The 25,499-nt window shown below is 39.4% G+C and overlaps 1 protein-coding gene across 3 annotated transcripts in view; it reads left to right on the top strand.

Moving 5' to 3' along the window:
- Positions 1–25,499, top strand: part of LOC128694795 (anoctamin-4-like) — a 255,375-nt gene that overhangs the window by 92,456 nt on the left and 137,420 nt on the right. For 2 of the 3 annotated variants that reach the window (XM_070094271.1, XM_070094273.1), the window contains exon 3: positions 13,461–13,604. The exons of the other annotated variant lie outside the window; for it this stretch is intronic. In XM_070094271.1, coding sequence (XP_069950372.1) covers positions 13,461–13,604 — 144 coding nt within the window. The remainder of the gene's footprint in view (positions 1–13,460; positions 13,605–25,499) is intronic. 3 annotated transcript variants of the gene reach the window in all.

Here is a 25,499-nt window from a genome sequence, read left to right as displayed (position 1 = left end):
CAGTATGATGCTGCTGATAGGACAGGGTTACTCAAACTGATGCTACCTGCATGACACATTGCCACCGCAAATATTGTCAAATATTGTACAGAGGTATGAATCAGCCAGCCTAGTCCGGCTGCCAGATGCACGGTCGTAAGTCGAGTGGACATATGTTGAGCAGGTCGTAAGTCGGATGGTAGGTGTATATAATAATTATAATGTACTACATAATAATAAGGCCATCACTAGATGGCACTGTTTACCACAACAAAGAGGGAGCGGTTGTGGCTGCCTCCACCTGTTACATAATGACATATTTTATTCATTCTAGAGAATATATATGGTTTCTATGTTATTTATAATGTTTATTATTTCATATTAAATGAACTGTAATAGATAAATAAGCTGTAGAGTTGATGATAACAAAATATTCAAGGAGTATTTTGTCCTGTCTCCAAACAAACTCTCTTTGGCCACTGCCGCGCCACACGTGTAATGACATATTTTATTCATTCTAGAGTATGTATCATGTTTCTGTGTTATTTATATTGTTTGTTATGTCATATTAGATGAACGCTGATAGATAAATAAGCCGTATAGATGATATTAGCGAAATTATTCAAGAAGTAATAATTTAGGGTTAAGAATTAATCTAAGTTTGCCCGAAATGCCTAGCCATGCTAGGTGTCCTAGTGGCCCCCTCTGTAATTAGTATTTTATTACATGTAAACCACACAATAACCAAAATCTGTAAACCCCACATTGTGTCTGTCATTTTCTTTTTGTGAATTGATGTCATCAATGTGACATCTCATTTGTCATGCCACTTTAATGCCATGATGTCATTGGCAGCAAACACCTGCACCTCATCACTACTAGTGCCTGCATTGAACCTGGGCATATGCATACGATTTGCACACATTGTACCACATACATCTGTCGTGTTTACTCACAAGAAATCACTGAGTAAGGGGCTTGTGTACCAATTATCAGTATACTTTAATGTATGCCCCTTCTAATGACAACATCTGAGATACCCAATAACTTCGTGGTATCTTTCAGTGTCCAACATCCATTGCACACAATTATGTTTAATACCAAACTACTTTTACAATCACAAAGCACAAACAGCTTGATACCAAAGCATTTCCTCTTGCATGGTATATACTGCTGGAAGACAATCAAAGACTCAATAATATCAAGGTTCCTGAAGGGATAAAATTACATAAACACATTCCTGATCTTGTATAACCTTTCATTTCTGTCAGGCCTTGTTTTGGCCGAGAGGTGTAACGTATGTAGGAGTAGGATAAATTGGTTTACTGGGATAATATCACTAAAGGCTGGGGTTGATATTAGGCGGTCTGTCGACCAGTATGATTTGATACTGTGCTTATACACATGTGGCATAAGCTCCAGATACATCTCGGCAACAACTGTCTCCTTCCACCAGTGTAGTTGTGATTTTGGTGAAATAAGTTTGTTTTCCAAGGTATAATTAAAGTAGCTGTTACTTTCCCTGATAATAATTACCATCAGAGGTTTATCAAATTCATATTCAAATTCAATTTCATTTATTTCTTTGCAAGTAGTACAGTGAGATTATATTTTTACAATAATGGGTTTCAGTGCAAAGAGAGCCTCTGTTATGCTTAGGCATTATGGTCTGACTTAATGGTTTACTGACTACTTATCACTAAAGAAATTATCATAGTTGTACAGTAGCTCTATTAATTATAAGTGAATGTAATTTATACAAACCAAAGGATATATTCATATATGTATCAAGCAACTAGGTAGTAGGTTGGTAGACAGCAACCGCCTAGGGAGGTACTACCGTCCTGCCAAGTGAGTGTAAAACGAAAGCCTGTAATTGTTTTACATGATGGTAGGATTGCTGGTGTCCATTTTTCTGTCTCATAAACATGCAAGGTTTCAGGTATGTCTTGCTACTTCTACTTACACTTAGGTCACACTACACATACATGTACAAGGATATATATACACACCCCTCTGGATTTTCTTCTATTTTCTTACTAGTTCTTGTTCTTGTTTATTTCCTCTTATCTCCATGGGGAAGTGGAACAGAATTATTCCTCCATAAGTTATGCGAGTTGTAAGAGGCGACTAAAATGCCAGGAGCAAGGGGCTAGTAACCCCTTCTCCTGTATATATTACTAAATGTAAAAGGAGAAACTTTTGTTTTTCCTTTTGAGCCACCCCACCTCGGTGGGATACGGCCGGTGTGTTGAAAGAGAGAAGATAGATGTATCAAGCAATAGTTCAAAACATTGAGCTCACTGGCATTGTTTCCAAGGGTACAAGATAGCCAGATTCCACTTTGAGTGTCATCAGATTGATGAAAGTTAAGAACAAAATGGCACCCTGCTGCCAATCCCAGATGCAGTCTGCTGGTGGGTACTGGTTACTTATAGCTGGTGGTGGTTGTGCAGGTTGTTGTGGTGTGTGGGTAGTTGAGGCTGGCCTGGGTCGTGGGTCAGTGGCGTGGCTCCCAGCCTGGGGTGCTGCATCCCACATGGCACCACCACCACCTACTGCCACATGTGGTATATGTATTATCCATCCAATTGTAGCAATTTCATTGTCACCTACACTATTTGTTGCTGATGTAAGGCCACAGGGTGTACTCCGTCCCCTTGAAACAGCACGTGACACATTACCAGACTGCATGTGGCGTCATATAAATCAACGCTTCACTGGTGAATATTTCTCTTCTGTCACTACTCGAATGGTCATTGAGAGCCAGGAAATCACAGTCAATATCACTGGCATCACCATTGCTCACATCTGAGCCCTGGTCAGAGAAGATTCCTAATTCGTTGGGGAGTGAGGTTTTTCTTACTGTGAGGCATGGTGAACAAAAGGTACTTAGATGGTACAGTGGACCCACGGCTAATGCCTGCATCGGCTAATGCCAAATTCGGCTAACACCTCGCTTTGGTGTAAAAATATTGGCTCGGCTAACACCAAAAAACTCGGTTAAGAGCTTTTACTTATTTTCGTCCCAAACGTGTCGGCATGGAGCCCTGAGCGGGCCCAGCCACTCACTCTGTGTACCAGCCAGTGTACCATTGTTTACAAAGCCAGTGAGGATGATTCCGCACATACATGCGATATATTTTGTATTATTCCATTATTTTTGGTGCTTGTAACTGCTAAATAAGCCACCATGGGCCCCAAGAAAGCTTCTAGTGCCAGCCCTATGGTAAAGAATGTGAGAAACACATATAATTTAAGAAAAAGTTTGTAGAAAAATACAAAAGTGGTAGTGGTAGAGGGTGGTAGTGGTTGTGATGGTGGTAGAGGGTGGTAGTGATGGTGGTAGAGGGTTGTAGTGGTGGTGGTGGTGGTAGAGGGTGGTAGCAATTGTGATGGTGGTAGTGGTTATGATGGTGGTAGAGGGTTGTAGTGATGGTGGTGGAGGGTTGTGGTGATGGTGGTAGAGGGTGGTAGCGATTGTGATGGTGGTAGAGGGTGTTAGTGATGGTGGTAGAGGGTGGTAGTGATGGTGGTAGAGGGTGGTGGTAGTGATGGTAGTAGAGGGTGGTAGTAGTTGTGATGCTGGTATGGTATGATAAGGCATAGTGAGACTGCCAATTCTGATAAAAAAGCAGCTGAAAAATATGTGCAGGACTTTAACCCTTTCAGGGTTTCCGACGTACTAGTACGGCTTACATGCCAGGGTTATTAACGTACTAGTACGCGTAAATTCTAGCACCTTCAAATCAAGCGGGAAAAGGCTGGTAGGCCTAGATGTGAGAGAATGGGTGTGTGTGGTCGGTGTGCGCGGTAGAAAAAAAATCTGGGACCCAGTGATGCATTGTGGGAACACCATTTTAGTAGACCTTGTTCACCATGCCTTGCGATAAGAAACTCCTCACTCCTCGGCAAATGGGGACACTTTTGTTCCCCAGTGACAGTTCTAATACAGATGGAAGTGCCAGTGAAGATGAGCTTCAAGATTTTGATGAGGTTGTGACTGAAACTAATGACCATAATACCGGTAATAGTGAGGAAAACCCAGACGACCCTCAGCCTTCCACCTCTGCTGCTGGGCTGTCTTGTTCACATTCAGTTGTACTAGAACGAAAGAGGAAACTCCTATTTTCCCATATCCCGGGCTAGTGATAGTGAATATAAACTACAAGCTCTTGAAAACAGTTCCAGTAGTGATAGTGAAGTGGAATATTCTCCAGTGAAGCGTCAGTATATACGACGGTATATGCACTCTGGTAGTGTGCCATATGCTATTCCAAGGGGAAGGAGTACATCTATACATTTTCACTATCTGTTCCTGTACAACAGGAACAGATAGTGAAAATGAAGATGATAGTGTTGCAATTGGGGTGGAAAATGTGCATGGTGGTGGTAGTGGTGGTGCTGGCCGTGAGGTACCAGCAGTGGGCCATGCTGCCACCCACGCTGCTGCCTCAGCTGATCTACAACAAAGGCCACCATCCCCCACCCACCCACCAAACCAGCCTCCACAACCACAACCTCTACAAACATAAACTCCACAACCACAACCACCTGTCAATATCCAGTACCCACCAGCAGACCACACCTGGGATTGGGAGGAAGCTGAAAATATTGTTCTCAATCCCCATCAGTTTGATGAAAGTCAAAGTGGAATACGGCCATCTTGTACACTTGAGAACAATACCACTGAACTAAAATGTTTTGAGTTATTCTTTGACAAACCCCTGATGGAAATTATTGTCAGGGAAAGCAACAGATACTACGAGTACACCATGGCAAACACAATACTTTCACCAAAATCATGCCTACACCAGTGGAAGGAGACAACTGTGGCTGAGATGTATCTTTTCTTTGCCACAATAATGCTTATGCCACATGTGTATAAGCACAGTGTGAAATCATACTGGTCAACCTACTGCCTGATTGCAACCCCAGGTTTCAGTGATATAATGCGAGTGAATCGATTTGTGCTATTACGTATGCTACACTTTTCAGACAAAACCAGGTCTGACAGAAATGACGGGTTATATAAGATTAGGAATGTGTTTGTGTATCTGAAAGAGAAATTCAGTATGTATTTCTATCCCTTCAGGAAGCTTGTTATTGATGAGTCTTTGATTCTGTTCAAAGGAAGACTCTCATTCATGCAGTATATATCAAGCAAGAGGAAATGCTTTGGTATAGTTATTTGTGCTTTGTGACTGCTACAGTGGTCTTGTGTTGGATATTATTGTGTACACTGGAAGTTCTTCTTTCTTTCAACAAACCAGCCATGTCCCACCAAGGCAGGGTTCTCAGTAGTAGTAACCAGTTACCAGTAAGGCTCTCAGTAGTAGTAACCAGTTACCAGTAACCAGTGTACCAGTAGATGACTCACTACCAACCGTCTCTGCCTGAGTCACTGTCTGTATTCATATTGTGCTGACCACAGCAGTATTCAAAGACCCCCTCACATATGGGTACTGTGGGCGGTCAGTCATACGAGAGTGAGCAAGGAGGCAAGGTTACGGCTGTTTGGGCGCTCCCCACATTATCCGTAATTATACGTACTTCCAGCCTACGTGAGTATTACTTTACCCTATCCACGTGTTCGAATCCCACTGCTGCCACCATTTATCAGGGTGGCCCAAAAAGAAAAACAGAAGAAGGGGTTACTAGCCCCTTGCTCCCGGCATTTTAGTCACCTCTTATAACACGCATGGCTTATGGAGGAAGAATTCTGTTCCACTTCCCCATGGAGATAAGAGGAAATAAACAAGAACAAGAACTAGAAAGAAAATAGGAGAAAACCCAGAAGGGTGTGTATATATATATATATATATATATATATATATATATATATATATATATATGCTTGTACATGTATGTGTAGTGTGACCTAAGTGTAAGTAAAAGTAGCAAGACGTACCTGAAATCTTGCATGTTTATGAGACAGAAAAGAGACACCAGCAATCCTACCATCATGTAAAACAATTACAGGTTTCCGTTTTACACTCACTTGGCAGGACGGTAGTACCTCCCTGGGCGGCTACTCTCTACCAACCTACTACCTAGGACACTGGAAGTTATACATTGCAAAATACCAGGATGTTATTGGGCATCTCTGGTGGTGTGGTTAGAACAATGATGGAACCATATCTTAGTAAGGGGGCATATATTATATACTGATAACTGGTACACAGGCCCCTTAGTGATTTTTTTTGCGAGTGAACTTGACAGATGTGTGTGGCACAGTGCATGCAATTCATAAGCATATGCCCAGGTTTGACGCTGGCACTTGTAGAGGTGAGGTGCAGGCATTTGCTGCCAATGACATCATGGTATTTTGGTGGCATGCCAAATGAGATGTCACACTGTTCACCCTAACGAAATGACAAACACTAGCAGGCAGAATAGAGAGACCAATGAACCCATTCTAAAACCTGCAGCTGTGATTGATTACACCTTCAATATGCACTCAGTGGACAAATGTGACATGCAGATTGGGTTTGCTGATTGTGTTCACAAGAGTTATAAGTGGTACATAAAACTCTTTTTCCATCTTCTGGACATTTCCATGCTCAATGCTTATAATATGTATAAGATGAGGACCAGAAACAAACCACCAATTTTGTTTGTCAGTCATCAGACAAATAGTATTCAAGTACCAAGGAACAGCACCTGCAATAGAAAACTGCCCACTAAATTATCAACAACTACCTTCTCATCTGATGCATGGTGATCACTTCCTAATACAACTTCCTGCTTCTGCTTTCAAGAAAAAGGCTCAGAAGAGGTGTTACATCTGTGCACATACAAAAAAATGCCCACAACAATGCAGAGACACTCGTTTTATGTGTGAGGAGGGTAAAACACCACTGTGCATGACACCATGTTTCAAAGACTTCCACAGGCTGCAGAACATCTAGAAACATGTCCTGTGACTGTATATGTGTATATAAAATATAGAAAAATAGTAATAATCAACATTTTATATCGTTCGTTTGTGTAACCAAGTTTTGTAAACAATATAGTGACAACAGTGTTTGTGTAGTTATTGTGTAGTAAATAGAGAAAAAACTTACAAAATAGTGCTCATATTGGTCTCACAGGCCATAAAAGTTACTTGAAAAAAAAAATTAAAAAACAATAGAAAAAAGTAAATATAAAAATGCCGTGTGACCAGCAGTCGGCGATGATGCCACATGCGGTTCATTTTCTGTCAGCTTCATGCCTCCATATCTCGGTAAGTATTGATAGCAAAAAAAATTTTTTTTAGCCCATAATGTTTACAAAAAAAAACTGTCTTTTCATAAGAAAAATAATTTTTTTTTTTTTTTAAATTTCTTGACCCTGAGAACAAGTCTGGGAGAGGGCCTGTTGACCCTGAAAGGGTTAAGGGGTACATAGAGGCTGAAAAATTAAAACCCCAACATGTGTTCAGTTGTGATGAAACAGGCCTGTTTAGGAAGAAAATGTCGAACAGGACCTACATTACTCAGGAGGAAAAGGCACTTCCAGGACACAAGCCAGAAAAGGACTTATTACCTAAAATCTTTATGGAAGGAGATTCCCTTTCCAAACAATAGAACACCCTCATCGTCTGCCTTCCTCCCGTCTCATCACTCATCAACAAGTCCACAATAAAGGTAAGTGTGATGTTGTTATTGTTTTATTCTTCATGTATCATTGTTTTCTGTGTAGGGAAATGTATATTTCATGTAAACAATTATTTTGTTTAATACTTTTGGGTGCCTGGAACGGATTAATTGGATTTCCATTATTTCTTATGGGGAAAATTAATTTGGTTAAAGGCTAAATCGGTTAAAGGCTAGCTCTCTGGAACGGATTAAAGGTGTTAGCCGAGGGTCCACTGTACAGTGGACCCCCGCATAACGATTACCTCCGAATGCGACCAATTATGTAAGTGTATTTATGTAAGTGCGTTTGTACGTGTATGTTTGGGGGTCTGAAATGGACTAATCTACTTCACAATATTTCTTATGGGAACAAATTCGGTCAGTACTGGCACCTCAACATACTTCTGGAGTGAAAAAATATCGTTAACCGGGGGTCCACTGTATTCCCACAATGCAATACAGGCACTCTGATTTTTTGTATACTGTGCACACTTACCATGCAGACCCATTCTTTCACTCATAGGCCTACCAGCCTTCTACTGCTAAATTTGAAGCTGCTAGAATTTTGGCATAGTACTATGGCACAAACTCAGAAAGGGTTAATGAGATGAAATCATATTTAGTTCATTTATATTTTTTTTAGTTTTTGAAAACTGCTTTGTATTTCAAGGTACTCCACCATTTATTGTACTATATTACTCATATATGCTCTTGAAAACTTTGTATACAGTAGGACCCCTGTATCCATGGGGAATACATTCCAAGACCTCCAGCAGATACCCAAAACCGCATATAGTAGAGAACCTTATATTTAACCCCTTAATTAACTGTCCAAGCATAGATGTACATTCTTTTGCCCAGCACTCTGAATATTAAAAAAAAAAATCATTTTTTTAAATTAAAGAGGGCAATTTTCTGTGTGTAATAACAAAAAATTTAGGGTTGGTACTTACTGAGATATAAGACCGCAAAGTTGGCACTGGATGCTCACCTGATGGCAGCATGGAGTCCTGCCACTTGCAGAAGTATAGCTGATATACCTTTTTTTCTCTCTCTTTTTTTTAATTTATATAATTTTTATGTTCTGATAATTAGAGTTTGAGCTAAAGAGTAGTAATAATGTTGAAGGATAAGCTATGGCAGGAAAAGAGGGACTATAAATATATCAATTCAAGGATTATGTGTAGTAAAATAAAGGTTGGATGTGAAAAGTGGGTTATAGTAAGTGTATATACACCTGGGGAAGAGAGAAGTGTAGAGGAGAGAGGTTTTGGGAATTGTTGGGTGAGTGTCTGGGGAGTTTTGAACCAAGTGTGCGAGTACTTGTGGTTGGGGATTTCAATGCTAAAGCGGGTTGAAATGTTGTGGAGGGAGTAGTAGGTAAATTTGGGATGCCAGGGGTAAATGAAAATGGGGAGCCTTTAATTGAGCTATGTGTTGAAAGAGGTTTGGTAATAAGTAATACATATTTTATGAGAAAGAGGATAAATAAATATACAAGGTATGATATAGCATGTAATGAAAGTAGTTTGTTAGATTATATATTGGTGGATAAAAGGTTGATGGGTAGGCTTCGGGATGCACATGTTTATAGAGGGGCAACTGATGTATTCGATCATTATTTAGTTGTAGCTACAGTTAGAGTAAGAGGTAGGTGGGACAAAAGGAAAATGGCAACAACAAGTAAGAGAGAGGTGAAAGTATATAAACTAGAGGAGGAAGAAGTTCGGGTGACATATAAGCAACTATTGGCAGAAAGGTGGGCTATTGCAAGTATGAGTAGTGGGGAGGTTGAAGAGGGTTGGAATAGTTTTAAAAATGCAGTATTAGAATGTGGGACAGAAGTTTGTGGCTATAGAAGGGTGGGTGCTGGAGGAAAGAGGAGTGATTGGTGGAATGATGAAGTAAAGGGTGTGATAAAAGAGAAAAAGGTAGCTTATGAGAGGTTTTTACAAAGCAGAATTGTTATAAGAAGAGCAGAGTATATGGAGAGTAAAAGAAAGGCAAAGAGAGTGGTGAGAGACTGTAAAAGGAGAGCAGATGATAGTGGGAGAGGCACTGTCAAGAAATTTTGATGAAAATAAGAAAAAAATTTGGAGTGAGATAAACAAGTTAAGAAAGCCTAGGGAACGAATGGATTTGTCAGTTAGAAACAGAGTAGGGGAGTTAGTAGATGGGGAGATGGAGGTATTGGGTAGATGGCGGGAATATTTTGAGGAACTTTTAAATGTCGACAAAGAAAGGGAAGCGGTAATTTCACGCACTGGCCAGGGAGGTATACCATCTTTTAGGAGTGAAGAAGAGCAGAATGTGAGTGTGGGGGAGGTGCATGAGGCATTACATAGAATGAAAGGGGGTAAAGCAGCTGGAACTGTCGGAATCATGACAGAAATGTTAAAAGCAGGGGGGAATAATAGTGTTGGAGTGGTTGGTATTTTTGTTTAATAAATGTATGAAAGAGGGGAAGGTACCTAGGGATTGGCAGAGAGCATGTGTAATTCCTTTATATAAAGGGAAGGGGGACAAAAGAGATTGTAAAAATTATAGAGGAATAAGTTTACTGAGTATACCAGGAAAAGTGTATGGTAGGGTTATTATTGAAAAAATTAGAGGCAAGACAGAATGTAGGATTATGGATGACCAAGGAGGTTTTAGAGTGGGTAGGGGATGTGTAGATCAAGTGTTTACATTGAAGCATATATGTGAACAGTATTTAGATAAAGGTAGGGAAGTTGTCATTGCATTTATGGATTTAGAAAAGGCATATGATAGAGTGGATAGGGGAGCAATGTGGCAGATGTTGCAAGTATATGGAATAGGTGGTAAGTTACTAAATGCTGTAAAGAGTTTTTATGAGGATAGTGAGGCTCAGGTTAGGGTGTGTAGAAGAGAGGGAGACTACTTCCCAGTAAAGGTGGGTCTTCGACAGGGATGTGTAATGTCACCATGGTTGTTTAATATATTTACAGATGGGGTTGTAAAAGAAGTAAATGCTAGGGTTTTGGGGAGAGGGGTGGGATTAAATTATGGAGAATCAAATACAAAATGGGAATAGATACAGTTACTTTTTGCTTATGATACTGTGCTTATGGGAGATTCTAAAGAAAAGTTGCAAAGGTTAGTGGACGAGTTTGGGAGAGTGTGTAAAGGTAGAAAGTTGAAAGAGAACATAGAAAAGAGTAAGGTGATGAGGGTATCAAATGATTTAAATAAAGAAAAATTGGATATCAAATTGGAAAGGAGGAGTATGGAAGAAGTGAATGTTTTCAGATACATGTATTTGGGAGTTGACATGTCAGCGGATGGATGTATGAAGGATGAGGTTAACCATAGAATTGATGAAGAAAAAAAGGTGAGTGGTGCATTGAGGTATATGTGGAGACAAAATCATTATTTATGGAGGCAAAGAAGAGAATGTATGAAAGTATAGTGGTACCAACACTCTTATATGAGTATGAAGCTTGGGTTGTAAATGCTGCAGCAAGGAGGTGGTTGGAGGCAGTGGAGATGTCCTGTCTAATGACAGTGTGTGGTGTAAATATTATACAGAGAATTCGGAGTGTGGAAATTAGGAGAAGGTGTGGAGTAATAAAAGTATTACTCATAGGGTTGAAGAGGGGTTGTTGAGGTGGTTTGGTCATTTAGAGAGAATGGATGGAAGTAGAATGACATGGAGAGCATATAAATCTGTAGGGAAAGGAAGGCAGGGTAGGGGTCGTCCTCGAAAAGGTTGGAGGGAGGGGGTAAAGGAGGTTTTGTAAGCGAGGGGCTTGGACTTCCAGCAAGCCTGCATGAGCATGTTAGATAGGAGTGAATGGAGATGAATGGTACAGTATTTGGGACCTAACGAGCTGTTGAAGTGTGAGCAGGGTAATATTTAGTGAAGGGATTCAGGGAAACCAGTTATTTTTATATAGCCGGACTTGAGTACTGGAAATGGGATGTACAATGCCTGTACTTAAAAGGAGGGGTTTGGGATATTGGCATTTTGGAGGGATATGTTGTATATCTTTATATGTATATGCTTCTAAACTGTTGTGTTCTGGGCACCTCTGCAAAAACAGTGATTATGTGTGAGGTAAAAGTGTTGAATGATGAAAGTATTTTCTTTTTATGGATTTTCTTTCTCTTTGGGTCACTGTACCTTGGTGGGAGACGGCCAACTTGTTAAAAAAAAAAAAATACAATTTGTAGTAGTTCTTGTGGTTTCATAGCCAATGTTTGTTCTGACACTAATATTAGGTACTGAAATAGTACTCAAATAGCCACAAACACACTGACAGATGAACATTTTCACTTGCCTTGGTCACCTATTATTGTCTAGAAATATATGCAAATTATTTATAGGTCCCAGCAATGTTTTAGACATGCTAGAGTATGTATGAAACCCTTTGAAAGCATCGTGTAAGATGAGTGTCACTCCACTGCTGACAGTGCAGCAGTAACATTTGCTGATCGTGCACTACCTTGGCATTGTTTGTTTTCACTGTTACATATGAACATGTCTATCTGTTTGTCTGTTTGTCTATTTGTCTATATTTGTCTGTCTATTTGCCAATTTGTCTCTCTGTCTGTCCATTTGTCTGTGCATCTGTCTAGCTCTGTCTCTGCTTATCTGTCTTCCTGTCTCTGTCTGCTCGTCTCTCTTTCTGTCTCAGAGAGCTACTCATGAACTAATGGTATTACACACGATGCAGAGTCACATCTGATTCCTGAACAAGTGAAAATGCATATTACTTGCCAGTCATGCTTATTATTCCTTATATTTACAAGCACTGTATATCACTTTGTCTGGATTTTTTGAGGTAATTTACACTATGTGTAACTATTTATGTGTTCCTGTGATATAGAGAGAGATAGACAGAGGCAGGCAGAGATAGATACAGACAGATGGAGATAGAGACAGCCAAAGTCAATCAGCCACACGGCCAACCAGCCAACCACCCGGCCAGCCGGCCACCTGACCACCTGGCCAGTCAGCCACCCAGCCTGCCAAACACGTATTACAGATGTTCCAGAATTGTTTCTCTTTACTTAGGGTATAGGTTATAGGACATTCTGGCAGGATGACACTACCAGTGGTATCAAAATTAAAAGGATGTTGCACAAATGCTGCGCATGGGTTATTATCGAGGTTTTTGATATTTCCTCGACCACTTTTGGCCACATCCATCTCAAAGTCACTAAACTCAGGGTCATCATCACTTTCCTCTTAAAAAAGGAGAGTTAATACAACATTACATCATTGAATCCCTGGTGTTTACCATGCTATTTGCTCTGGCTGGCGCTCAGTTGAACTGGTGCTCCCACAAGGTACTAAGTGATCCCAGATTTTTTAATACTGTGCACACCAAGTATTAAGACCCATTCTATAATGACCAGGCATCTCAGGCCAATCGTCGCAAATTTGGAGGCAGGAAAAATAAAACGTAGATATACATTTGGAGCACTAGCAGTACGAACGTAAATCTGTGTTTGGACAGTTAACTGGTTAGGTAATTTTTTGTTTACATGCATACTATGATAAAGTTTAATTGATAAGTTATACACAATAAGTCAAGAATTAGTACTTTTCATAGATGGGAAGCACTTCATGACTGTCATCATCACTATTTTTGCACTTTGGTGTCATTATTAAGCAAAAGGAAGGGTTATTTTTGGGCCAGGGTCAACAGTGGATAACTGAAACAGTGGAAACCGGACCCATGGATTCGGCAGTCCTACTGTACATATGAAATATTGTGGAAAGTCAAACTTTTTTATATGTATAGAGTGTTATGAGTTACCAGTTATCCTTTGTATATATTAACAACATGTATAGTATTCTTGTAATAATTTTCCACTAATCTTTCCTAACAGTTTTATGAGAAACTGGTCATGTGGCTAACAAATCTTGAAGTGCCGAGAACAGAAACAGAATTTGAGGACTCTTTCACCCTTAAGATGTTTCTCTTCCAGTTCATCAACTACTACTCCTCTCTCATATATATCGCTTTCTTCAAGGTACAGTTTATGTTTAGTTGTAAATTTGCGTGAAAGAAAGGAACAAAATTTCTTCTAATCCAGGGATAGGTTTTCTTATGTACCAAGTAGAATCCTTCATGTAATGATTTCCTTAAGCATGTTGGCTCCCTAAAATCTTAATATTTTAGTGTTAAAAGTTCTGGAAGAATGAATCACTCAAAACATAAGTTGTAGAATTTTGCCCCTTGGTTGAGCTTTTTAACATGTGAATCCATTGAACATTAAAATGGTATAAAATACCGACAGGTTGTTAGGTAAGACACATATGCAACAGTTAGGTATCTTTATTTCGAAACGTTTCGCCTACACAGTAGGCTTCTTCAGTCGAGTACAGAAAAGTTGATAGAAGCAGAAGATACTTGAAGACGATGTTATCAGTCCATCACCCTTAAAGTTTTGAGGTGATCAGTCCCTCAGTCTGGAGAAGAGCATTGTTCCATAGTTTCGAAATAAAGATACCTAACTGTTGCATATGTGTCTTACCTAACATGTGAATCCATGTCTAAAATGGTTTGGTTACTTTAGTAATACTGGGGATCTTGAACAGAAGTTATGGCAAATATGAATATGCTATAGTAAAAGAAGAAATATTAGAGCAAGGAGTCAGTCAGTCAAATTTTATTTCCAGGAATTACAGAATGATGATTCAGCTCATGGATTACATTTCTGTACATTCTTTGAGATGCCCATTGTCATAAGAATCATTTTTGGGCAGACCAAAATTAGTATTTACGAGCCACTTACTACTAATACTGATACAGTAAGGCTCCATCTTACATTGTTAGTACGTCCCAGAAGATCATAAGTTGATTGTTTGGTACTCAGAGCTATTTTTCCCATAAAAAAAATGTAAAATTAATTAATGTGTCCTCAGGCCATAATGTTCCATATGTGATTTCAATTAATTTTTTCCAGAGAATTTTTAAGCAATATTTTACTAAGAAATAGAAGATGAGAGAGGGTATTTGTAAGAATGTGAGTGTGGCTGGTTAGGGTATGGGAGGATGAGTGGTGTGGGTGTGAGAGGGACAGTGTTGTGTGGTACACAGCCACCCATTAACTGATGTGTAAAAGATGCAATTAACATCTTGAACACATACAAGTACTCCCTCCAGGACTCCAGACAACTATCCCACCAGTCCTTCCCCACCTACCAACCACAACTACTGACATATTAACACAGTTCTTGACCAATCTTTACCAAACAAAATGAGTTCTTTGTACATGCATAAAGTGCATATACAAAGTTTGAATGCATTTGGTAAAATAACAAGAATATATACAGTAGGGCCCCACTTATATGGCAGGTTAGGTTCCAGGCTACTGCCACAAAGCAGACATCGCTAGAAAGCAGAACACCATTTTTTCCACTTATAAATGCATATAAATGCCAGATCTAGGTAGTAGGTTGGTAGACAGCAACCGCCCAGGGAGGTACTACTGTCCTGCCAAGTGAGTGTAAAACAAAAACCTGTAATTGTTTTACATGATGGTAGGATTGCTGGTGTCCATTTTTTGTCTCATAAACATGCAATGTTTTAGGTACATCTTGCTACTTCTACTTACACTTAGGTCACACTACACATACATGTACACGCATATGTATACACACCCCTCTGGGTTTTCTTCTATTTTCTTACTAGCTCTTGTTCTTGTTTATTTCCTCTTATCTCCATGGGGAAGTGGAACAGAATTCTTCCTCCGTAAGCTATGTGTGTTGTAAGAGGCGACTAAAATGCCAGGAGCAAGGGGCTAGTAACCCCTTCTCCTGTATATATTACTAAATGTGAAAGGAGAAACTTTTGTTTTTCCTTTTGGGCCACCCCGCCTCGGTGGGATACGGCTGGTGTGTTGAAAGAAGAAAGAAGTATGTTCAGATGCCAGTACTGACCGAATTTGTTCCCATAAGGAATATTGTGAAGTAGATTAGTCCGTTTCAGACCCCCAAACATACATGTACAAACGCACTTACATAAATACACTTACATAATTGGTCGCATTGGGAGGTGATCGTTAAGCGGGGGTCCACTGTATATATATACACACACCTCTGGGTTTTCTTCTATTTTCTTACTAGTTCTTTTTTTTATTTATTTCCTCTTATCTCCATGGGGAACTGGAACAGAATTCATCCTCCGTAAGCTATGCGTGTTATAAGAGGCTACTAAAATGCCAGGAGCAAGGGGCTAGTAACCCCTTCTCCTGTATAAATTACTAAATTTAAAGAGAGAAACTTTTGTTTTTCTTTTTGGGCAACCCTACCTTGGTTGGATACGGCCGGTTTGTTGAAAAAAAAAAAAGAAAAAAATGCCAGATAACAAGTTTACACTAACATATATTAAGTTAGCAATAGAATTAGGCATTAAAAACAATAAAAGTAATATACACACACAGTACATTCATTATTTACCTCAAAATATCTGTAGTCTTAATTTAGGGCAAAAGGTGAGTAGTACAGCCTCTCCTCACTTAACGACAGAGATAGGGCCCCCCTCAGACCCCATCGGTAAACGATTTGGTCGCCAGTTGAGGAATCACCCCTTACTGACACTTCAAAAGTGTCACCACTCAAAATTAAAACATTCAGTTTTCAATCTGTTTATTATTAATTGTAATACAACATGAAATAGGTCATTGATCTACTTCCAAGATATTCCAGGAAATGAGTGCAAAGCTGATTACTTGGGAAATTTTTTTTTTCGAGAAAATTGCACTTTTTTCGGTCTTTGCCTAGGGTAAGAGTGATCTTCTATAGTTACTCTTCAGGAACATAACGTTTTCTGTAATGGTCGCAGTCACTTTTTTTTTTTTTTATCCCTCCCCGCCCTCCACCCTTCAATATCTCTCTATATAATGTCAGTTTTTATTAATTTTTGCATCTTTATCATGCCTCTATGTTATTTATGTTATACCTAATATTAAATAACAAAAAAAGGCACAATACCGTGACTGGAACGACACACAAATAACCCGCACATAAAAGAGAGAAGCTTACGACGACGTTTCGGTCCGACTTGGACCATTTACAAAGTCACACTAACCAGAAGTGGAGCAGGATGGCTGTATATAGGCAGGAAGAGGTGGTGGTGGTAGTAGTAGTAGTAGTAGTAGTAGTAGAAGAGGTAATAGTAGTGGTAGTGGTAGTAGTGAGAAATAAGGAGGACGAGCCAGTCAAATACAAAGGAAGGGGAGCACTGCAAGGGAGTTAGGTGCCCACAGAGGGAGAGCAAGCACACAGAGGTGCATGAAAGGGGAAGTGGTGAAATAAATGAAGAAGGAACAGAAACACGAGACAGAAGAGAGAAAGACAACCCAGAAGAGTTGTCTTTCTCTCTTCTGTCTCGTGTTTCTGTTCCTTCTTCATTTATTTCACCACTTCCCCTTTCACGCACCTCTGTGCGCTTGCTCTCCCTCTGTGGGCACCTAGCTCCCTTGCAGTGCTCCCCTTCCTTATTCTTCACCTTCACCACCACTGCCGCCGCCGCCTCCGCCTCCTCCTCTGCCTCCGCCTCCTCCTCCGCCTCCGCCTCTGCCTCCACCTCTGCCTCCACCTCCTCCTCCTCCTCCTCCTCCTCCTCCTCCTCCTCCTCCTCCTTCTTTTTATATATAGCCATCCTGCTTCACTTCTGGTTATTTATTTATTTAGTAATTTGAGCATACATACAGAGGTACAAAAAAATACAGATAAGAGCAGCATGCCAAAGCCACTTGTATGCATAGCATTACGGGCTGGCTTAAAATTTACTTAAGATTAACTAAGCAATGATGTAATCAGTGATAAAACATTATTGTAAACAGATAACAATAAAGCACAAATGAGTATTACAAAGACAGGTCATATGGTTGCATACATTGCTGTACATTCAGTAGAATGGAGTACATTTTATTCTGTTAAGTAGTGTATTTAAAAAAATAACAAAGTTAGATTGGGTCTTAGGTTTAACATTTATGTGATATAATTGTGAGAAACATTTAAGATATACAATTTATAAGGTTCAGTTATTCAGTACTTATTTGGTTTTGGGTGAGTAAGTGATCTTTGAGAAGAGACTTGAATTTTTAAACAGGTAGTGTTTCTTTTATATTTACAGGTAATGAATTCCAGATTTTAGGGCCTTTTATGTGCATTGAGTTTTTGCATAGCGTGAGATGGACATGAGGAACATCAAAGAGTGATCTGTGCCTTGTGTTATGGTCATGTGTTCTGTTGAGGTTGGCAAGGAGATGTTTGAGGGGAGGGTTAATATCAGAGTTAAGTGTTCTATGTATGTAATAGGTGCAGTAATAAGTATGGATGTTTTGTATGGTGAGTAAGTTTAGTGTTTTGAATATTGGTGGAGTGTGCTGCCTGTAGTGGGAATTTGTTATCATTCTGACTGCAGCCTTTTGTTAGGTAATTAGTGGTCTGAGATGGTTAATTCTTGTTGAGCCCCATGCACAAATTCCATAGGTGAGATAGGGGTAAATAAGAGAGTGATATAGGGCCAGAAGGGCTGACTGTGGAACATAGTACCATATCTTCGATAGTATGCCTATGGTCTTGAAAATTTTCTTAGAAATTTGTTGTATATGTGTATGAAATTTGAGTCTATTATCAAGGTGGATTCCTAAGAATTTTCCCTCTGTTAGCTTTGTGATAGGTGATCCGTTTATCATTATGTTAAGAGGGACATCTGTAGCTCTGTTACCAAACTGAATGAAGTAGGTTTTGTCAATGTTTAGTGTAAGTTTGTTAGTCCTCATCCAGGTAGATATTTTCTGTAATTTGGTATTTACAGCATTGGCTAGCGTGACTGGGCTCGGGTGAGAGAAGACGTATGTAGTGTCATCTGCATATAGTGTGGGTTTGAGTAATTGTGAAGCATTTGGTAGGTCATTTATGTATAGGAGAAAGAGAAGAGGGCTAAGGACACTTCCCTGTGGGACACCAACTGTAATTGGTTGTGTGGAAGAGTTTGCCCCATTTGCGTACACATATTGGCTTCTGTTGCTGAGGTATGACTTGAGGTAGTTGAGGGAGTGCCCTCTTATACTATAGTGTGACAATTTTATGTGGAGCAAGTCATGGTCAACTGTATCGAAAGCATTACATAAATCAATGAAGATCCCCAGTGGGACTTCTTTTTTCTCTATTGCAGTGTATACAGTGGATCCCCGCATAACGATCACCTCCAAATGCGACCAATTATGTAAGTGTATTTATGTAAGTGCGTTTGTACGTGTATGTTTGGGGGTCTGAAATTGACTAATCTACTTCACAATATTCCTTATGGGAAAAAATTCGGTCAGTACTGGCACCTGAACATACTACTGGAATGAAAAAAGTTCGTTAACCGGGGGTCCACTGTATATGTTCTAGCATGTGTATAATAGCATCATTAGTATTTTTATTAGGCCTGAATCCAAATTGGCAGGGGTTGAGTATGTTTTGGGAGATGAGTTAGGAGTAGATTCGTTTATGAATTAATTTTTCGAAGATTTTTGAGAGAGGGTGTAAGTTGGATATTGGCCTATAGTTATTCAACTCTGTTTGGTCTCCTCCTTTATGGATCGGGGTGACCCTTGCTATTTTGAGAACTGTAGGGAAGGTGGAGGATTCAATGGATTTGTTAAAGAGTGTTGCAATGATTGGTGATAGCACTTGTGACACTTTTTTGTATATAAAGGGTGGTAAGGTATTTAAATCTCCTGCCTTGTTTTTTAGTGCGTTGATAGTAAGGGAGACTTCGTATGGGTTAGTCGGAGCTAGGAACAGTGTGTTCAGGTAGTTGCCAGTGAGGTAGTCATTTGGTGGGGTATCTGAGCTTGGGATTTTATTGGCAAGGTTTTGTCCTATAGTGGAGAAGAAATCATTGAGTCTGTTTGCTGTTTCTGTTGGTGGGAGTTGGGGTTCATCAGATTTTGCTAATTTTATTTCGCTATTTCGTGATATCTTTTTTGTTCCTAGAATTTCTAATAGGGTTTTCCAGGTCTTTTTTATATCACCTCGTAAGTTGGATAACCTGTTCTCATAATACAATTTTTTTGCCCTTCTTATCAGGCTGGTTAGGATTGATGAGTAACGTTTTGTTTGGTCTCTTGTTATGTGACCCATTCTGTACTGTTTTTCATATCGGTGTTTTGTATTTATGGATTTGAGGATGCTGGGTGTTAGCCAGGGACTGTTCAGTCTCTTAGCTGTCATCTGTTTAGTGTTTTTAGGGCAGTGCTTGTTATAGAGGTATTGGGTCTTTTTTAGAAAATTATTAATACATTCGTCAATATCTGTATAGATTTCTAGCTCAGTGTGCCAGTCAATGTTTGTTACTGCTGTTGTGAAGTTATTAATGGCTGCCTCATTGTGAAGTCTGAAGGTGACTTTAGTAGTGTCTTGGGGTAATTTACCAAGAGTTGTTATGAGGAAAGTAGGGTAGTGGTCTGTGGTATTATCTGTAATTATGCCTGATTTTAAAGGGGATATGGTGCTGGTCCAGATGTGGTCAAGTACAGTTAGTGTGACTTTGTAAATGGTCCAAGTCGGAGCTTCTCTCTTTTATGTGCGGGTTATTTGTGTGTATACCTAATATTGTTCTGGAATAAATATGATAAGTAGATAACCTTTATTGATAGTAATAGTATAATTATACAATATTTTATAATGCCATGAGCTTACACTTCCATATGTCATGGTGAAGCATGAGTTACTGAGAGACACTGCTGGTGCCTTCTTCTTCTCTCTTATATAGCCCAGCACACCCTCCAATACCTCTCCATATATGTCAGTTGTTTTTAATTTGGGCATTTTTATCATGCTTCCACTGCCTAGTTATAGTGGACCCTCAACTAACGGCGGCATTAAGTAATGGCAAATTCGTCTAACAGCGCTCCTTGGTGTAAAAAATGGTTCTACCAACGGAAAAAAACTCATTTAACGGCGTTCGTCCCGAACTTGTCCATGGGGCAGGAGCACGCATGAGCGGGCCCAGCCACCCCAAGACTCTATGTACAGCCAGTGTGTCAGTGTTTACAAGCCGCTTCGGTCGATTCCAAGAGTACCTGCGATATATTTTGCATTATTCCAGTATCTTGAGTGCTTGTAACTGCTAAATAAGCCACCATGGGCCCAAAGAAAGTTTCTAGTGCCAGCCCTGTGATAAAGAAGGAAAGAAACAAAATAAAATTCAAGAAAAAACTCATAGCAAAGTACCAAAGTGGAGGAGGAAGAGAGAGGGGGGAATGTGCCTTCTGCAGTGATTCAGTGATTCTACGATAAGTATAATACTAAAGCAGCAGGTATCGATAAAGGCTATACTGCCAGCCAGTGATAAAGTGTAGAATTAACAGTATAGCAACTAAGTTAAATGAGTAAGCGATAGAAAAACAACACAAAAGTAACTCTCCAATGTTGTTGGATGTGTGTACTGTTGCAACCCTTGAATGGGTTACAATGTATATGGTGTATATATATATATATATATATAATATATATATATATATATATATATATATATATATATATATATATATATATATATATATATATATATATATATATAATGTATATTACCTTTTCATATAATTTTATATTGCTTATATTTGCGATAATAGCTAAATCGTAAATATATTGCTTTTGTATTATTATTTGTCTTAGTTACTTTTGTTAGGTAGGATGTAACATATTATTATGTGCTCATAGTTTAAGTCTTGATTGTCTAACTACTGTAATTATCGCTCTTTGCTCATTACTCTGCCGGCTTCTGTTGCTGGGCAGCAACTGTCCATGGAGCTATCACGTGATAGAGGGGGGGGGGTGTTCTCACCTCACCTGAAGTATTCAGTCTGGTCTAGACTCGCTTGGTGGTTGAACGTATTCTTGACAAGACGAGCCTAAATCTACCTTATTGGACCTTGTTGGAAGATCGTCTCTTGTCTCATTAGTGTTGTAGGTTCTGTGGGACTCTGTTCACAGAACATTGTGTAGACTTAGTGATTTTCGACGTTGTACTGAGGTTGTGTGTCGCATAGACACTCTAAGCAACTCAGGTCCTGAGCTGTAGCTTCTGACCTAATTTGTACTGGTATCTGTGTATTGTCAAAGTTGGGGATTTTCTTATGCTGAACTTAGATTCAGTAGTATGGGAGTTTTGTAACTTTTGTGGAGGATCTGCACATGGTCCCTACTTGCTGTCGTTATATTATCTCCTTGATCCTGATTGTGTCGCAGTTGCTTGTTACATTGCTATTGGGCTTAGCATTCTTTTTATTGTTCAAGCAGACTGTTCTGATTGTCAGTTGGTCAAGAAGTTAGTTTATGAGAGGACTTTGTCAGTCACTTGTTTAAGTCTATTCGAGTTGTGAGACATAGCGAACTACTTAGAGCACTTACACACATACACACAAACTTATTTGTATATTGTATTATTAAATGTTAATGTACCAGACGGTACTTAAGACAAAGATGTGATATGTGCTATCAGCACAATACTACTGTACACGAGAGAAGTGATTATTATTAATTTGTTTGAATTGATTAATTTAATTTAATTTGATAATATACCTCTAGACAGTGATTAATAAATTTATTAAATTTTGATTTCTCTAGTTAGTAGCCTACCAGTTGTAATCCTGAAACACTATTAATTCTTATTGAATTCTAATGGATAATTGGACAAGGATACTGACTAATTGTTACGAAAACCCAGTAACAGGCTGGGAGATTTCTAAGTTTTTTAGAATCGCATTTTTTGTAACAAATGGGGGCCTGTCCAGGATGCTCTTGATCCAAGGTGTTGGAGAAATTGTCCTGTTTGACATACTAGTAACTCTATGATCAAACACTTTGAGTACTTTCCTAATCTGAAGACTTTGAGTTTAGTCTTGTACAACATACTAGGTGGATGTATGTACTTGATGAGTCTCTTGATCCAAGGAGATGGAAATACTGTTTATGACCTCTAGCTCTAAGACAACCAACACTAAAATTCCTATTAGCATTATAGTTTCCCATAATCACTCTCTCGTAGTACATTTATTTTCGTGATGTATGCCATAGTGAAACAGTTAATTGATACTCTGACTTTGTCTGAGTTGAGTACATTAAAACTTCAGACGTGTTGGCAAGTAGCCAAATATCTTGGTGTGATGTATAACAGGAATTACACCGCAGAAACTGTCAGAGCGTTAATTAAAGATATATTGTTTCCTGCTCATACAGGGATGTCTGATTATGATTCAGATTCAGAAAACCTAGTGTCACAATTAGGAAGTATAACTCTATTTGATGATGTAGAAGAGAGAGCAACTAAGGCAGAAGTGAGCCTAGTGTCTGAGCCTAATGTAGCACAGTTCTCGCTCATGCCTTCCCTCCTAACTGGTAGTATGACTCAGCCTCATACTAGTACCGTGTATACTACACCTGTATCTACTTATCCTAGACCAGATCTAGACTCTCTAGAGACGCCTAGACGAGGTGTCCGACATAAGGACCGTCCAGACCACGTTAGATTCCTTACTCCTCCATTACCTACTGGTCCTATCTCTCAGGAACAGTTTGAGAGGTTTGAACGCCTCATTATGTTGCAGACTGCACAAATAGAGGCACAGAGGAAATTGAACGAAGAAGATTTCCAGAGAGAAAATATTCGTCTTGGAAGACAACAGACTGATAGATCACAGAACACATTTAATGTGCAGAAAGCTGCCTCAGTGGTTCCTAAGTTTTTTGAAAGTGACTTAGACACCTATTTTGATGTGTTTGAGAACCAGGCACGTGCTATGAACTGGCCACTTAAGCACTGGGCTACCTTGTTGCACACAGCTTTGACAGGAAGAGCTCAAACTTGTACTGCTGCTTTACCATTTGCCAAGTACATTAGTTATGATGCTGTCAAGCTAACTATTCTAGAGACATATAACTTGTTACCTGTAAGTTATCAAAGCGCATTTCGTACGTTACAATGACGACAAGATCAAACTTGTGTAGAGTTTGCTCGTGAGAAAAAAATTGCATTTGAGAGATGGTCTAGAGCTGCTAAATGTAACAACTATGACAGCCTTGTTCAGTTGTTACTACACAAAGAGTTTAACAACTGTATGTCTGCTGACATACAAGAATATCTGATCGATCATATTACCTCGGATATTCTGGAAACTGCAGCATTAGCAGACAATTACGAGATTTCTCACAAACTTGTACGTATTAAAATACAAAGTAACAAGGTAACTAAAAATTGTCCTAGAAGTTGGCAATCTAAATCAGCTGCTCATTGCTGGCCTGATGTACCTGCTACTGTAACTTCTCGTACCTTTACCAGGAAAACTCACAATCCTGAATCTGTCTCTGTGGTTAGACAGAAATCTGATATCGAGAAGAAGAAAGTTAAATGTACCTATTGTAACAGAAAAGGACATGCTAGAGAGTATTGCTATAAGTTAGATAGAGATACGAGAAGCAGTCGTGCGGCTGGCACCCCCACTCAAGTCGTATCCTCTTCCGAGCAACAAAGGCACCAAAATCCTAATACCTCTGATCCTACTGTTTTAGATAATATTACTCAGAACAGATGACGAGCGTCAGAAAGTGCATCTGACGAAAAGATTCGTTCAGTGATGAGTCCTTACATATCGAGAGGTAAAGTAGGATTTGACGAATCACACCTAACTGAGATAATTACTTTCAGAGACACTGGCAGTTATCTCACGTTATTAAGAGAGGATGTACTGCCCATAACTGATGATACCTATTGCAAGATAGATGTAATGTTAGAAGCCTATGGTGGGGCTGTTATAAAAGTACCTCTTCACAAAGTTTACATTGAAACAAGCTATTATACTGGTTATATTTCGGTCGGTATATCCAGTGGTGTATTTCCATCAGGTCAGTGGACTTGTTGATAGGGAACGATATCCTTCATGCTGGTATATGTAAGGAACCACTTGTGATTGATAATAACACTGATGATAATTATGCCATTGAAGCTTGTAGAGAGAAACCTATTTTATTTCCTCTCAGCGCAATTACTAGAGCTATGTCAAAGATTCAGCAACCATCCTTGTCTCCTGTTGAGTTAGTGGATGACAATGATTTGGGCTTGAATATGTTGTTTAGTGATGCTCTGCACCCCGGATCATTAACACCAACTCCCCCCTGTCATCAACCTAGTCAGGACACAATTGACGTTAAATTTCTTACTCATGATGATTTAATCAAGGATCAGTTTGTTGATCAGTCACTGGAAAGACAGAGATATAGCAGTTACTGAGAGTGAAACAAAGGATCTCGATAATTGTTACTACTATAGTAACGGTGTACTGATGGAGAAAAATACATGTAAGTTGTCAGCTGATAGTGTTCCACCACAGTCAAGCATCTCGTAGTGTTACCAGTTACATTTCGTGAACAAGCCATTGATTTTGCTCTCAATAGTCCCATTGGAGGACATTTGTATGTCAAGAAGACACTCGGTAAACTGGCAAAACACTTTACTTGGCCAAAGATGAAGGAAACAGTAGCTGATCATGTGCGACGTTGCCACGTGTGTCAAGTGACAGGCAAGCCAGCACACACACCTCCACCTACACCTTTCACTGTGTTCACTAGTAGCAAAGTTCAGTTCATCTGGACTAGAGATTGTTCAGACTTGTTGAAAAGGTTGAAGCGTTTGCTTTCCTCTGCTCCAGTGTTGAAGAGTCCTAATTTCAATCTTCCCTTTTTACATATAGATGCGAGTGTTATGCAGTGGGCGCTGTGCTGCTCCAACAGTCAACATCCACTGACATTCTCCATCCTATATGTTACTATTCATCTAAGCTCAAACGACACCAGAAATATTAAGCCACTATTGAGAAAGAGGCTCTAGCTCTTGTGGTGTCCTTGGAACATTTTGATGTGTATTT

Source organism: Cherax quadricarinatus, chromosome 45 (genome assembly GCF_038502225.1).
Source record: "Cherax quadricarinatus isolate ZL_2023a chromosome 45, ASM3850222v1, whole genome shotgun sequence".
In the NCBI taxonomy this organism is placed as follows: Eukaryota; Metazoa; Arthropoda; class Malacostraca; order Decapoda; family Parastacidae; genus Cherax; species Cherax quadricarinatus.
This window is presented reverse-complemented; position numbering and strand designations above follow the sequence as displayed.